The 16,290-nt window shown below is 34.4% G+C and overlaps 1 protein-coding gene across 9 annotated transcripts in view; it reads left to right on the plus strand.

Moving 5' to 3' along the window:
* Positions 1-16,290, plus strand: part of LOC110104063 (probable inactive histone-lysine N-methyltransferase SUVR2) — a 25,685-nt gene continuing 9,395 nt past the window's right edge. For 2 of the 9 annotated variants that reach the window (XM_020833028.2, XM_020833015.2), the window contains exons 1-9: positions 1-82; positions 1,698-1,854; positions 1,967-2,237; positions 2,448-2,613; positions 2,725-3,054; positions 7,691-8,847; positions 8,976-9,241; positions 15,117-15,183; positions 15,314-15,364. In XM_020833028.2, the coding sequence (XP_020688687.1) occupies positions 2,046-2,237; positions 2,448-2,613; positions 2,725-3,054; positions 7,691-8,847; positions 8,976-9,241; positions 15,117-15,183; positions 15,314-15,364 (2,229 nt within the window). In that variant the 5' untranslated portion in view covers positions 1-82; positions 1,698-1,854; positions 1,967-2,045. Of the gene's footprint in view, positions 152-1,643; positions 1,855-1,966; positions 2,368-2,447; positions 2,614-2,724; positions 3,055-7,690; positions 8,848-8,975; positions 9,242-15,116; positions 15,184-15,313; positions 15,365-16,290 lie in introns of those variants that run through there. The other 7 variants (XM_020833059.2, XM_020833036.2, XM_028693138.1 and 4 more) reach the window with 7 other exon arrangements.

The raw sequence follows: 16,290 nt of genomic DNA on the forward strand, positions 1-16,290 counted from the left end.
GATGAAAAAGCAGAGTTCCTTTCCTTTAAGAGCACACTGATCCCTGAGTTTCATTCTCCTTCGCTCAGAAATCACAGAGCGAGTACGTACAATGCGCTGCCATCACAGTCTCTCTAGGGCTTGGGGATTTTCTGTTTTTTTACTGTGAAATGTAAGAAGCCACTGGTTTAGATCCACGCTATACTAGCAACTGATCGTTCATAAAATATCTAGATCATTCTTGTCTCTCCCTATATGCTGCTTCCAAGTTGTATATTTTCCAGTTGTTTTATTCGTTTCAAAATATGCTATTTTCCTGGTCGCATGCAGGGGCGGAGCCAGGAATTTTTTTATATGGGGGCACAAATTATTAAATTTTAAAACAAAACCCAACATTTTTCATTCGGGCTTGGTACAAACATAGATGATTTTTAAAAAAAAAATAGATTGTAAGACTCAGTATATAAAGATATAGTATATGATAAAAAAAAAAAAAAAACTTGCAATTAAGAATGTTACATCCTTAAATTCTTCTTATATATTATCAATAATTTCTCTTGCTAAGTTTTCATTTTTTTAAATAATTGTACAATCATTTTATTTTCAATACTATTAAATTTATATTTTTCAATATAAGTAGACAATCATTCATCCAGAAGTCTCCCATATGCTTGCGTAAACGATTTTTTATAATGTTCATTGAAGAAAATGCTCATTCTACAATTACTGTAACAATTGACAATATCAGAGCAAGTTTTATATGTAGTATTATTTATCAAGAGCGAAAAAAATCATTCATTTTTTAATTTTTAAAAAAGTTTCACATTAACAAAAACTAAATGATGCTTATAAAATAGAAATAATTGATTTAAGGAAAGCCAAATTGCATTCATTTAATGAAGCGTTTATTTGAGTCCGTGTCTTTTGAATATTTATAATAATATTTTATAAGTAAAAATCAAACAGGCAATTAAAAAATCAAATAACTACATTAACGTCTTTTTTATTTATTGGAGCCGGTTTTATTCTAACATAAGAGATGATAATGATTCACTTTTTAAGCAGATATTTCCGCACACGGCTCTCCTTGATCTATTGGTTGAGAGCTTAGGCTTCCAACTAAGAGGTCTAGGGTTCGAGTCTAAGTGTATGCGTTGTGTGTGTGAATTTACCTTAAATGACCTAAATATAAAAAAAACAGATATTTCCCGAAAATAATTTAAATTAAAAAAAAAAACATATAAAGCGTTATATAAAATAAGAATCCATACATACTATTAAACATATCTCTTTTTTCCAAGATAAAAAAAATGATTAATTCCCAAAAAAAGGGGTAAAGCTGTATATGAAATACTAATAAATGCAGGCTATTAAACAAATCTCTTTTTCTGGAGAGAGAGAGGTTCCGCACTTTGGAATCTTGGATGACCACAACCGACAGTGAAAAAATAGAAGCAACAGAAGATTAACAGCTTTTTTTTCCTTATTTAAGAATTATCATAATTTTTTTTTGAAATCATAATTAATCTTAATTAAGTATTACTTAGGCGGTCAGTGAGGGGCCGTGCCCCCATGGCCCCCATACTGAATACGCCCTTGGTCGCATGTCGTCTCTGAATTACTTCCTAGGATTTTTTTTTTCACTTTTGGCTGCGCTTTTTTAGAAAAATTTGCCATTTTCTTACGTGGAGTCTTCGGGGTTGTTTGGCTGTAAGTAGGATTTATCAAATCCTGCGACTGCAGCTTGCTGCATCGAGGGGACCAGCGGAATGTGCAGAAGAAGAGTTAGCGAGACTTGCGGATTTAAGTTAAATTTGCTCATTGCCTTGCGAAATCCGGGATTTAAGACAAAACGGACGAGAAACGGGATTTAAGGTTATGTAGGATTTAAAATAGTCTTTTGTAATGTTCAGGATTTAGCTTAAATCCGGCCTAAATAGTGCGTAAATCCTGCTACCAAACAGTTGATGTTAGTATCTCAATGCAGGCATTCTTGGAGATTAATTGAAGGAAGCTTCAACCGAGTTTTTGTCTCCTTCATAGTTCTGCGTAAAATATCGTTGGGGATGGCTCCTTCTACTCAGCTGCAAAGAGCAATTGCAGCTGTTAAAGCCATGAAGCTTCTTGGGTTTAGTCAAGGGGTGGCTAAGCCAGTCTTGAAGGAACTACTCAAAGTTTATGGGAACAACTGGGAGTACATCGAAGCTGAGAATTATAGGTTGCTTGCAGAAGCAATACTCGATAGTCAGGAGTCAAAGGTAATTCTGATTATGCTGCTGATTGATCTGCATCTTATTTTTGTTGGATGTTTTTGAGTTGCTTGTAGACATTCCTTCCAAGTCAGAAAATGAATGTAACAAGTGAATTCTCAGGTGGGGGAAGACTGTGGTAACTGTCGAAGCCATGAAATTATTGGCCTTTCATAGTTTAAGTTTTGAGTTGCAATAATTAATTAATTTTTTAATTAGGATCCTGAGCCCAATGAAATAGATGCTGCTTTTACTGATGAATTTACGAAACCTCTAAAGAGGCTAAGGCATATAGAGGATCCTGGCCCTTCACAATCTACAATTGAATCTGAGGCTTCTGGTGAAACTTTACTGAAGAAGATGAAACTGGTGGCATCAAGCGAAGGTACTTTAATAAACCTCAGAGGTGAAATAAATAAGCCCGCGGAGGCTCAGTGCTCCTATGCAGGAAAAGTTGCATCTTTATAAGCTGACTCCTAACTAAAAAATGTTACAGATGGAATTGGAGAGATGGCTCCTCAACATGCTATTAATTTTGAAGAGCCAAGCGCTCCTTTGGGTCATGGAATTCCAAAGTTAAGTAGGCGGATAATGCGCTCAAGTTATCAAAGAGATGAACAATACTTGTGTGATAGAACAGGAAATGTTGTGTGTTATAAAGAACCAAAAAATGAACTAGATACTGAAGCTCTGCAAGAGGCTGCCGTTGTTGGTGTTTCAACCATTCCAGATAAGCCCATGGCTATGACTGAAAATGACATCTCAACAAATTATAATGTTCCTATTGCCGTGGCAGCACCTAATGGGATTCCTTTAGGGATTGCAGGTATAACTGCACTAAAAAATGTATTGAAGATTGCAAAACATCATTTTTTTATTGAGGTTTTATGTGGCAATGAATATGTAGCGCACAAACAACAACAACAACATAAAGCCTTTATCCCACTATGTGAGGTCGGCTACTTGAATCATTTTTCTCAATTGTGTCCTGTTAAGGGTTAAATTTTCATTTAAGTCTAATAAAGAAAGGTCATTGACTCATTTCTAATATTTTATAACCAAGTCTTTTTAGGTCTACATCAACCTTTCTTAACATAAGTCAATTCTAATGCATCTACTTTACTAACCGGGTCATCGATAGGCTGTTGTTTTATGTGACTAAATCATTTAAGGTGACTCTATGTAATCTTATCTTCCAATGTAGCTACTCCAAACTTTTCATGTATATGCTCATTTCACATCCTATCTCTAAGAGTAAATCCACTCATCTACTTGAGCTCTCTCATTTTTACAACACTTAACTTAATATTATGTTTCTCTTTTAATGAACAACATTGTATACTGTTAAAATCCCAACCATCCCTTTGGCCCTTAATCCCGTGGCCAAGGATGGAGATCCGTGGGAGGCTCAGTTGGATTACGCCAATCTTCTTCCATATTCGGGTGGCTGATTTAGGAAGGATTATATTAGCACAATTATGAATAATTTTATATTTATTTGTTTCTTTATTAAGATATCCTGCATAGATCTACAAATAGTGATAAATTTGTGTAATAATAATTGAATCCTTTTTCCCTCTCCAATTATGTGAATTCTAACATGGTATCAGAGCCAACGGCATTCGTTGCCGATTGAAGAACGATCCTAGAATTGTCGGATGAGGAAAAGAAAAAAGAAGAAGAAATCGGAGCTTCCAGATGCCGTTGACGCTGCCTCCGACTCGGACGAACGCAAGCAAGCAGAGTCGACACCAGGCGGAGTCGAACATCCAGGCGTAATCGACACCAGAAGGAGGCAGCATTAGGCGAAACGGGAGCAGGGGTACGGAGCTCTATCCGACTCTTGGACTACCTGCGAACGGTCGAACAACCACGAAGGAACCGATCGAAGTATCGTAACTTCCGATCCGATAGAAGGGAGAAGTCTTCGAAGGAGCATAGCGAACAGCCACGAAGGAGCCGAACAAGCACCTCCTGCGATGCACCCGAAGCCGAACATCAATGACGTCAAAGGAGCGTAGTCGGACAGCCACTGAGGAGCCAAAGAAGTGACGCGTGCCCACATCTCCTATGATGCAAGAAAGCCATAAACGGAGGCGAATGAAGCTTGCGAAGAATTGAAGCACGTCTGACTCACGCGTGCGAAAGAAAGGCTTCATGCCCTAGCTTCTCTCGATCTGAGTCTTCCAAAGCTCGGTTCAGTTCGGTTCGGTTTACTAAACTGAGAGGTTATTTCAAAAAAAAAAAGACCTTTATTGCCGTAACTAAAGATCGGAGGGATCTTATTTTTTGGAAGCCTTCATTGCTGTCCAGAATCAAACAGATAGTTTCATTACTATCACAAAAAAAAAAAAAAAACCAAAATTTTGAGGAATATAGGTTCCCACTACCGGCCTTCATTGCCGAAATTATGAGGAATATTGGTCCTTATACCGGCCTTTATTGCTAGAATTATGAGGAATGCAGGTTCCCACCTCCGGCCTTCATTGCCAGAATTTTGCCATATATTGTCGGGCCTTCATTGCCGACATTTCCTTGAGAATCGAGAAGGAGACATACCTAAAGGATAATTAATCCACCCTCTCTGTTGTCCCACCACTGGCCTTTATTGCCATTTCCGGTATCTTGAGGGCTATTGTTCAACGCAGCCTTCATTGTTTCCCTTACAGGCTTGATTGATATAGCCTTCATCGATATCATTTGTTGTTGAAGCTAATTCTCCCAAAGTTTTGACCAAATGGAAGACTATGGTACACTAAGAGAGTTGATAATTCTACTGGACTAATTACCAAGCTGGGAATAACTGATATGTATTCCCCAGCTTGAGGGGGAGTGTTAAAATCCCAACCATCCCTTTGGCCCTTAATCCCGTGGCCAAGGATGGAGATCCGTGGGAGGCTCAGTTGGATTACGCCAATCTTCTTCCATATTCGGGTGGCTGATTTAGGAAGGATTATATTAGCACAATTATGAATAATTTTATATTTATTTGTTTCTTTATTAAGATATCCTGCATAGATCTACAAATAGTGATAAATTTGTGTAATAATAATTGAATCCTTTTTCCCTCTCCAATTATGTGAATTCTAACATATACCATAAAGCTTTGCAGGTTTAACCACCATCTTAAAGAATTTTCCCTTAAGTTAGTGGGGGACTTTTCTATCACATAACAAGCCTAGCATTACTCCACTTCAACCATCCAACTTGAATTCTACTGATATATTCCCATTTATTTTACCATCACTCTGAACAATAGATCCAAGATATCGAAAACGTGTACTCTTATTAATGAATTGATCACCCAACTCACGTTATCCTCGTTAGATCTATTATTACTAAAATTACACTATATATATATTAAGTTTTAAATCTACTCTAACGAAAGATTTTAGACTCTAAGGTTGACCTTCATAATTCAAGTTTACCTTCAGCTCTCTCTAGTCTCATCAACAAGAAGAATATCATCAGCAGAAAGCATACACTAGGGTGCAACCTCTTGCAAATGTCTAATGAGAACATCCATGACTAAAGCAAAAGATATGGGTTTAAGGCTTATCCTTGATCTAATCCAATTGAAATAGCAAAATACTTGGTCAAACCATCTTGTGTTTGAACACAAGAATAGCTCCTACATACATATCCTTAATGACTTAAATATAAGCATTATTAACCCCTTCCTATTCTAGAACTCTCCATAACACTTCTCTTGGAACTTTGTCATATGCTTTCTCTAAATCAATAAATATCATATGTAGATCCTCCTTATTCTCTCTATACTTTTCCATCAAACCTCTCAATAAATGTATAGCTTCCATAGTAGACCTATCCGGCATGAATCCAAATTGATTTTGAGAGACATTAATATCACGCTGCAACCTATGCTCTATTAACTCTTTCCAATAGTTATAAAGTAACGACACATTAACTTAATTCCTCTATAATTTGTGCAATCTTGTACATCAACTTTATTCTTAAAAAAAGGAATCAACGCACTCATTCTCTACTCATTTGACATCTTTTTAATCTTCAAAATAATATTAAAAAGTTTAGTTAGTCAAAAAATTCCTTCATCTCCTATACATTTCCACACCTCTATTTAGTGCACGTGATAGTTAAATTCTATAGCTAAATAAAGCTAACACTGGAGTCTTGACTGCCTAAAAATCCCCCCAAAGAAGTCTCCTATTGTTGCGTCACACCACATAAATGCCAAAACGTGAAATCTTACATTAGCTAACTAAATCATTAAAAAATTAGTTACACACCTGGAAAATCAGCCATAATGTTTCAATTTAGCAATCTTTATTTGGCCAGCATTTTTAATATATTGATATAGTTTGTTAATTTGCATTGCTATTGCTAAGCTTGGGGTTTTTTTTTTTTACTTTAGATGTCTTATTGATTCAATTGTAGTTTATTAATTCATATTTGAGGGCATTGAAAGCTTAATTTTATTTGTTTAACTTGCTCCTTACAAAGGTGAATATCCACTATTGGCAGGCGTTTATTGTATGTTTTTTTGCTGAAAATTTTCGTTATTCTTTCTACTGTTGGGTTTTATCCTAGAAAGTTTTGTATGCAAAGATTGCATTTTCAATTAGAGGGATTAAAAGCTAGAAGAAGTAAACCACTTCCAAAGCATTACCTCAAGAACTCTTTCTTGGTGTTGAATTTTATATGTATGCACTAGGATTGGCTGTTTACCGATATTTCTCTTCCAAATAACTGCTTCTTTCATTTGAGACTATCATAGTTTTCTGGCCCTTTGTGTTGAACTTCTATTTAAAGCATACTTTTGAGGACCTTTCATCAAGTTAGTCCCTGTTTTTTTTTTAAATTTTTCGTGATTTTGTTGAGGATTCATCACGCTTTAGGACAAAACTTTTTTCATCCAACAAGGACAACTCATTTTCAGATAAAGCTGAACAAGTTCAATTTCTACTATGTGTAACTATTATTCGAGCAAACACTGGAATTCTATGCTCCACACAGATAAAATTTATGTTCTATTTACTTGTCTGATGACTTAAAACAAATGTTATACTACATTTTTACACTGGTCCCTTGCAATTTTAATATATCTTCATCAGTTTTCTCTGTTTTTGCAATAACAGCAATGACAAGGGGATAAACACATTTTTTATGTCATCCTTGGTCATCCTATCTCGCAATAACAACAATGACAAGCCTTTATCCCACTCCATGGGTTGGCTACATGAATTATTTTTCTCCATTGTGACCTATTAGGAGTCAAATTCTTATTTAAATATTGGTCATACTATTACACAATTCAGGAATTTTTAGTGAATAACTTGGTTAAAACTATGTCCTTGCTTTCCGTCATTTTTTTAAAATATATTTTGACTTTTGTTTTCCTCTTTAAAAGTTATGGCATTTGTTCTGTAATGTCAACCAGTTTTTAGTGCTTTTTTAACTGCGCTATTGTATTCCTGCTCTAGATGAAGCTAGTAAAATTGGTTTTTTTGGGGCAAATGCTTCGTTTGGTCTAACAGATTCCTCCCGCCTACAACTAGCACCAAACGAAGGGAATGAAAGAGAAAGTTTTCAAGTTTCGGCACAGAATGTGCTTGCTTATGTACAGGATTCAACTAATGTTACCATAGCTTCCTCAAACACGGGGAAGGTAAAACTTTCATTGAACTGTAGCGTTGAGTGTCAGAATTTTAAAATGCCTGTCATAGAATCAGTCTTTAAAATAGTTGAGGATAGGTGTTTAAAATCCTATAAGATTCTTCATCCTAACTTCTCACTTTTGAACCTAATGAGAGAGATATGCCAGAGTTCTGCTGATTTGGCTGCTGAGTCGGGTGTTCCGCTCGATGATGTTGTAAAATTGTCTCCTCTGAAAGAATGTTTGAAAAATTCCGAGTCACCTGGTATTCATCGTAGAATGACCAGGAGGTCTTTCAATGTTTCACCAAATTTGGTTTCATTGGAAACTCGAAGGAAGAGCATGAATGGTCTACAATCAAGCCTACATATTGATGGTCAGAGTAATGGTATACATAAAAACTATGCTCCACAGTCCTCAGACAATGATGTTTTACAGTGTTCGGCTATTCAGCCTCTGCATGAGAATGCTATTATTGCATCCTTGCCCCAACATTTTGAACATGACATAGCAAAAGGTGAAGAAAGAATAATAATTTCAGTCATTAATGAATTCAATCGTGAGAAGACCCTCCCTTACTTTCGTTACATACCTTGGAATGTTGTTTATCAAAATGCTCATGTGAATTTTTCCCTTGCTCAAATTGATGAGGATGACTGTTGTATAAACTGTTTTGGCAATTGCTTGAGTGTCTCTATCCCATGTGCATGCACAAGAGAATCAGGTGGTGAATTTGTCTACACACTAGATGGTTTGTTGAAAAAGGAATTTCTGAATGAATGCATTTCTATGAACAGCTATATGGATAAACGACATGTCTACTGTAAGAATTGCCCTATAGAGAGGTTTAAGGGTGAGAATAAGTTTGATTCATGTAAGGGACATGTCGTTAGGAAATTTATCAAAGAATGTTGGAGCAAGTGTGGGTGCAACAAGCAATGTGGGAATCGTGTTGTTCAGCGTGGTATAACATATAATTTGCAGGTTATTATTATCATTCTTTCTTTTATAGATATGCTATGGTTTCGTACAATTGTTTAGATTTTATATGTTGATATTAGGTTTTTTCTCAGAGTCACTTTTCTGCATTCTAAAACTGTTGTATGCTTCAGGTGTTTTATACTGCTGACGGTAAAGGATGGGGGCTTCGAACCCTTGAAGAATTACCTAGGGGAGCATTTGTTTGTGAATATGTTGGAGAGATTTTAACGAGCAAAGAACTTTATGATCGAACTGTGCAAGGGTCTTGTAGTGCAAAACATACTTACACATTGGTATTGGATGCTGATTGGGTTTCAGAAGAGAGATTGAGGGATGAAGAAGCTCTTTGTTTAGATGCTACTTTCTATGGAAATGTTGGGAGATTTGTTAATCATAGGTATTGTGTTTTTGGTTGTTTAGTCTAGTCGGCATTACTTTCATTAGTAAGATTTGTATTTCAACTTCTTTTGCACTTCATTGAAGTCTTAGATTACTACTATGAAAAGGAATGGTGTGTTATTGGAAGAAGTATTTCCCTTGCATAGCAAGGTTATTTTATATAAACTTGTATATCAGTTGAAAAATATTATAATAGATGCTGTCCATGTGGGGGGAGCTAGTCTACATTTGCGGAGTGATAGTTTCTAAGTTGTCTTTGTGACGTGAGGTTTAAAACCTGTCAAATTCTTTTATGCACTTGAATTTAAGATCTAATTATTTGTTGTTCATTCTTTAGCAAATCTCTTTTTACTTTTTGCATTTTTTTTCTTTCAAAATTTAACATTACTATTATTTCTGTATTACCTTATAACCATGTTCTTAATAATATAATAAAATTTAGGTTGGCTGCTTATGCTGCTTGTTTTTGCGTAGCTGCAAAACATGGCATTTTCTATTCTCTAACTATTTGTAATTTCCCATCGTTATGATCTTGAGTGTTACAGCTGATATAAGACTATTGGCTGAAAATTGACATATACTACTAAGTGGACTATCTTCCGGAGGCAGCTTATTATTAAGGAACATGCGAGTCTGAATTATTATTATAACAAATTTATATAATATTTTCGTCCTCATTTATGAAAGTTCGAGGAGGTTGTTAGACCTCAATGAAATATCCCTAGGCGCACCAAGAGGGAGGGTGAATTGGTAATTTAAAAGTCAAGTACTAAACAAAAATACTAATTTTTTGATTTTTTTGCTAAAAAATAATTTGTAAACTAAATCCAGGTAGATAACTTAAAATTGTGCGGATGGAATTAATAATTTTAAAAGAGATTATATATATATATATATATATATATATATTTGTTCTTTTAATACATGCATATTTTCTTATTGCAAGCCACAATCTAACCTAAGTGCAGTTAATAGTAAATATTAAAATCAGTAAATTCAACTCGCAAATAATAATAAAAATTGCAGAAAGAAAATAAATGCAAAAAGGAAAAAGCACCCTAGAATATTTTATAGTGGTTCAGTCAACCTTAACCTACGTCCACTCCCCAGAGTCATCCACTCTGAATATTGCACTATCATTATAGTGTCTCTCCTTTTGCCCCCACAGTAAAGCGGTGAAACCCTTACAAAAATCCCTTCCACCAAACCCGGTGCCACGGAGTTGGAAGCTTTATCACCCTCCAGGCGACGACAGTGGACCTTCAATCTTTTTCTCTCTCCTGGAGAAGGCAGAGTACGTTAAACTCATTTCTCACCCTCTTGGTGATGGCAGAAAACCACATCCATGAGCTGAAGAATTTTTCCCAGAGGCCAGAGCCATCCAAGAAACCTAGACAGACACTTGTAGGAACAATGAAAGACACTTGCGTGGAACAACCATGTGATCCCCTCACATTACTCCTCTCTCACACACAAGCACTCCCTTTTCTTCTCAAAGCATCCTCTCAAGAACACTCAGCAGCCAAAGACTTTGAAACAAGTCAATGAGAGAGAGATAAATACAAGGCCTCATAAAAAGCCCTAAATTCAATTATGGCGACTCTGATCGTACAGTACGATCATGGATCGTCTGGTACGATTAGTGCAAAGTACTCATGTTAGTACTGTACGAAGAGATAGGTGATGTACGATTAGTTCAAGGAATTGAGTTGATCGTCCTGGATGATTTAGATCATCATCCAATACTATTAGTTCAAACAACTTGGATTATGTTAAGAAATGTAGGGGTAGACCTAAAAAGACTTGGTTAAAAATATTAGGAATGACCTTTCTTTATTAGATTTAAACGAGAATTTGAGCTTTAATAGGACACAATGGAGAAAAAGGATTCATGTAGCCGACCCCACGTAGTGGGATTAAGGCTTGATGTTGTTGTTGTTAGTAGCAACGAGAATTTTTGTTCCATAAAGTATCACTGTAAAAATTTTACCATTCCATGAATAATATTGTTACAAATTGATCTTTATCATTTATTACACCTCACACCATACATTATTTCGGCAATTAGATGGTTGTATTGCTTTGCCAAGGTTTTTGCAGATAGTTGGATTTATTTGTTTAATATATGTGTTTAGGTCTATTTTATTTTTTAGCTTATTTGTTTTATTTTAGGACTTACTAGACATTGCATTTGTATTTGGATGCCTTGGTCATTCTACTCTCATAATGTATGCTATAATATCATTTCTTATAATTTAATATGTTAGGAATGAAATGGACGACATTTAATGAATGAAATAATTATTCTCAATTGTATAGTTGCTTAATCTTCTTTCCTGCTGATTGTAGCTGGTTCCTCTCCTTCCCCCTTATCTCTCACCCTTCTCTCGCCATCTATATCAATATTGGTGTCAAGATCAGCATCCCATCATCCCTCTAGCCCATTACACACTTCAAACATATTATTTTAAGTGATTATGAACCTATGATAGTGAAAAACTCTGATTCTTCGAGAGTATCGTTCCCACGAGAATAAGAATTACCCTAAGTTCACTTTAGTGTTGCTTCTATGAATTACCAAATTTATCTTATCTATAGAAAGTCAAATGTGTACTATTGAAAATTATTAACTATGTCTTAAAATTGAAAATCCTATTTTTAAGTGATTATGACCTATGATAGTGAAAAACTCAAGAGTGCAAAGTTAGATATCTCTCAATGTTGTGAATCAGAGCATAAATACTGATCGTCTTTGTCGAGCTAGTTAGAGTGTCTAACTATGACTTCTCTTAATTACAGTGATTTTTTCTCCTTAAAGTTTCAAGACTAAACACCATATGTCTATGCGTGGTAGAATCTCATTCTAAATCCCCTAATTATTCCACTATTTCTTCGTTGAGATTATACATCATACCAAGTTTTTAGTTTACGCAAGGCCCATACATAAACAAAATTAAGAACGAAGAATTTAAAAGCAATATTTAAAGATTCATTAAATTAGAAGCTAAATTAAGGAAACATGATTTTTCACCTATCATAAGCCCAAAGAAATATTTTAGCCAATCATGAAAATTAAAATAAACAAAACATGGTTTATTTCTAAACTAAACAAAGTACAAGAGGTAAGTGATGATAGTCATCAGGAATTCTCTACAATACGATTACAAACTCTTCTTTCACTAGAATTGACTTCCTTGGCTTGCTATATTCCTCTCCTTCTAGACTCTAATTACAAATGAACAAATGGCCATCCCCCTCCCAAAAACAATAGTCCTTTCCCAACAGCAGCAACTCCCTAAGAAATAAGCTTTTTATTTACAATTTTTACAAATAATTAAACTGGCGCCACAATATTGACTTGGGTAGCGCTGCGACGCTATTGAATATTGTCGATTCATCAGTCGTCTCATCAGTTTGCCGGTTCAACTGTTAGTAATCGTCACCTGCAGTGGTACTGTGGTGATCTGGTGCTATGAAACTGTGTCATGGCATTGTGGCGCTCCTTCCTTGGCGCTTCGGCGCCTTGCTCTCTATTTGGATTTAGCCCTTTACTGTTGTAGTGCTGCCTTATAGTGCTCGAGCACTGAGGGTGAGTATAACTCTGTGGTGCTTTATCTGTGGCGTCATGGAGCTTCTTCAATTATGAAGTATTTTGCTTCTTTTCCTCACAAAATGATAGATTAGATAGCATTTTTAGAAAATAAGTATAATTTGATTATACTTTTTTTTTTTCTTATCAGCTCACAACATTTCTCACCCTCCATTACATTGGCGTTGAAAGAAAAGCCTTGTTGTTGCCACTGAGTCACCTATGTTGTAAATTGTTTAAGTGATTATGGAATAAATCACATCGTTAGATATAACTGTGTGCAATTCGTAGTTGATGCATTTGTATCTTCCATTTGTGTCAAAAGGGCTTTCTTGCTATTATGTCTTCCTTTCCCTCTCTAAGCTGTTATTAATGAAGTCTTTTTTTTTCACACTTGCCCCTCATATGCGTTTTTTTTTAAATTATATTGAATTATTGATGTCACTGGGCTTGGATTATAGAAGGAAGCATCTAAATTTTAAATTATTTATCAAATCTTAGTTTTTTCCATTAAAACAATCCAATTAGTTTTTACCTAACCTAACTTAACCTAAGTAGCATGAACAAATTAGAAGAACAAATGAAGAAAAATCAGTTTGAGTCAAGATTGTGAAAATTAAATCGAAGATAGAACTGGAAGAGAGAGAGAGAGGGAGAGAGAGAGGTTTAATGTTCAATGGTTTGACTGGATTGGATGATATAATAAATATTAAAATCATTTAAATAATATAAAATTGCTACTAATAAATAAATAAAATTCATGAACAAATAATATATTTTATAATTTTAAATTTAAATATCCTCAATCATTAATTTTCGTTCATATTTAATATAAATTTAATTCACATATAAATTTTAAATTTAATTTAAATAAGTACTAATTTATGTTTTATATTAGATATAATTTATACCTATAGATTATATAGAAAATTACATTTATAAATTCATATTGCATCATTTATAATTAAAAATAGATTAAAAATTAGTTTTTATATTATATGATTAAATAGATAAATAGATAAAAATTACATATTATTAACTAAAAAATAAATAATATTTACATTATAAATATTAATAAAAAATTATATTTAAAAATATGTATATGTGTTGTGAACTTGAGAACTTCACTTTAGTTATTTAATCCCACACCGTGTGGACACTTTGTCTTTAGTATTGTTTATATAGATTTTTTTTGGTTTAAGGAGTAAACAAGTTTATTTTATGCTAATTTAATCATACTTAATCAAGTATGTACTTTGGCCTTGTTTGGCCTATTTTAAGTTATCAAGGGTAAAATAATTTCATTTTGGAAATGCTTATCATTATTCTAATGTTGGTACCGTTAAATGCTCTTGAATTTATGTCTACTATTATCATCAATAGATTTTAAAATTTAATTAAAGATGGCTGATGATGGACTAAGGATATGATCTTCCTTTTTTCATCCTTCCTCGGGATTAATTCCTCTCACTTTTTCTTTGACATGAGGTTCTATGATTCTTTATCTTTACCCTTTCCTCCCTGTAGAGGCATTGTTGTATCTATTCTTCTTTATCTCTTCCTTCTATTTACCTATCTAGTACTTATACACTAAATTTTTTACTTTTCAACAAACGGCGGCCTTCCAATGATCCGATTAGGAAAGTAGATGTATAGATTTGGCTTATGTTAAGAAAGGTAGAGGCAAACCTAAAAAGATTTGGTTAGAAAATATTAGAAATGACATTTCTTTCTTAGATTTAAATGATAATTTGATTCTTAACAGAACACATTGAAGAAAATGGATTCATATAGCCAACCTCACATAGTGGGATAAAGGCTTGATGTTGTTGTTGTTGCAACAATCAAGGTATCATAACTACATCTAAATCTTCACTTCCGTTGGCCAGTCACAGATGTCATCGAATTTCGTATTTTAATTGAAAATTGATAAGTTATTTTTTGTGCTTATGCTATGATTCTTTCCGCCTTACATGTGAAAATGTTTAAGCTGTGCGGGAAACTGTGTTGTGGATTTAAAAAAATTGTGCACTTTTATCACTGATGGCTTAGCATTTGGTAAAATTTCAGATGGCACATAAGCATAGTCAATTTGCAATTTAGTGAGGTAAAGAAATGAGCATTGTATGTTGCTATCAATATTTCTGTCTGCTTTCTTGCTTTGCTGACATGTTATTTAGAAAATCTTCTCCCCTCTTTATTCATATCTTTTCCTTGCTATTGTTCTTCGTGGCATTATATAGTTGTTCATTTTAACACTAATGCTTATCTTCATTTGTTCCAGATGTTTTGATGCTAATTTGGTTGAGGTGCCTGTTGAGTGGGAGACACCAGATCATCATTATTATCATGTATGTGCAACCAAAATTTCAAGAATCCTTAAGGCTTTTGTTGTAAATGTTTCTAAAATCCTTGTAAATGATATTTCAAAAAACCTTGTTAAAATACAACGATTTATATTTCATCCATCTAAATATGCAGCTTGCCTATTTTACTACAAGAAAGGTAGAAGCTTTGGAGGAATTAACTAGGGTGAGTTGCTACAAAGTGATATTTTTAATTGTCATTTTATGTTGCTGTTTTATATTTGTTGCACAAGCAAAGTGTAAGCCCATATTTTGTCCTGTTCATGAAGTTTTGAACTAATTGGTTATCATGATTTACAAGCATGTTTTTGATAGAAAACACTTGAAGATCTCAAGAATTTCCTATCAATATTTGGAAAACAGCAAAAATTCTCCGCAAGGATCCACATAAAACCAGGAAAATAGTAGATAATTTTTATTATTTGGTGAAATAGAAATAGAAAATACCAAGATACAATTGATCCTCTATTTTAGAGGAGGATTTGTCTCTCCCAAATTTCTAGACGCCGCCAGAGCCCAAAAATCTAAGAGATCTCAAATTTCAGCCAAATTCAAGATGCCGTAACCCTAGGAAAACAAACTATTGAATGCATACAATCCAAAAGTAAATCTCTAAACAGTCTCTACATTCAAATTTATCTCCTAATCTTCTCCTAAAACCTTCATAATCTTCTCTTTTGGAAAGGGTGGCTTGTGCGGCTCGTACTGGATGTGGAACTTCCGCCTCTGTTCCGCAAGAGCCGGTCCCATGTGGACCGGCTGGACCGGTCTAACAGTTTTTTTGTATTTTCATGATGATCATGGTTCTTTTAATCAAGTAAATTGGTGTGCTGTAAATAGAAGATGCAGCAATTTGTTTGCTAGGTTATTGAATTATATTGTTAAAGAGATTATAATAAATTTTAGGATGACATGTCTGCTTGTCATAATGAAGAGGGCAGCAAATGCTATTTTGGGTGAAAGTGCTGTAGTGGATGGTTACGAACTGCCCTTACGTAACTTGTCTGGCAGTTTCACATACTTTCTGTAAATCCTATTTCTGTCTTTTTTGGATAATTTATATATCTTAATGATGCACGTTCTTGGTGCTAC

This window comes from Dendrobium catenatum, unplaced genomic scaffold (assembly GCF_001605985.2).
Source record: "Dendrobium catenatum unplaced genomic scaffold, ASM160598v2 fragScaff_scaffold_30, whole genome shotgun sequence".
Classification (NCBI taxonomy): domain Eukaryota; kingdom Viridiplantae; phylum Streptophyta; class Magnoliopsida; order Asparagales; family Orchidaceae; genus Dendrobium; species Dendrobium catenatum.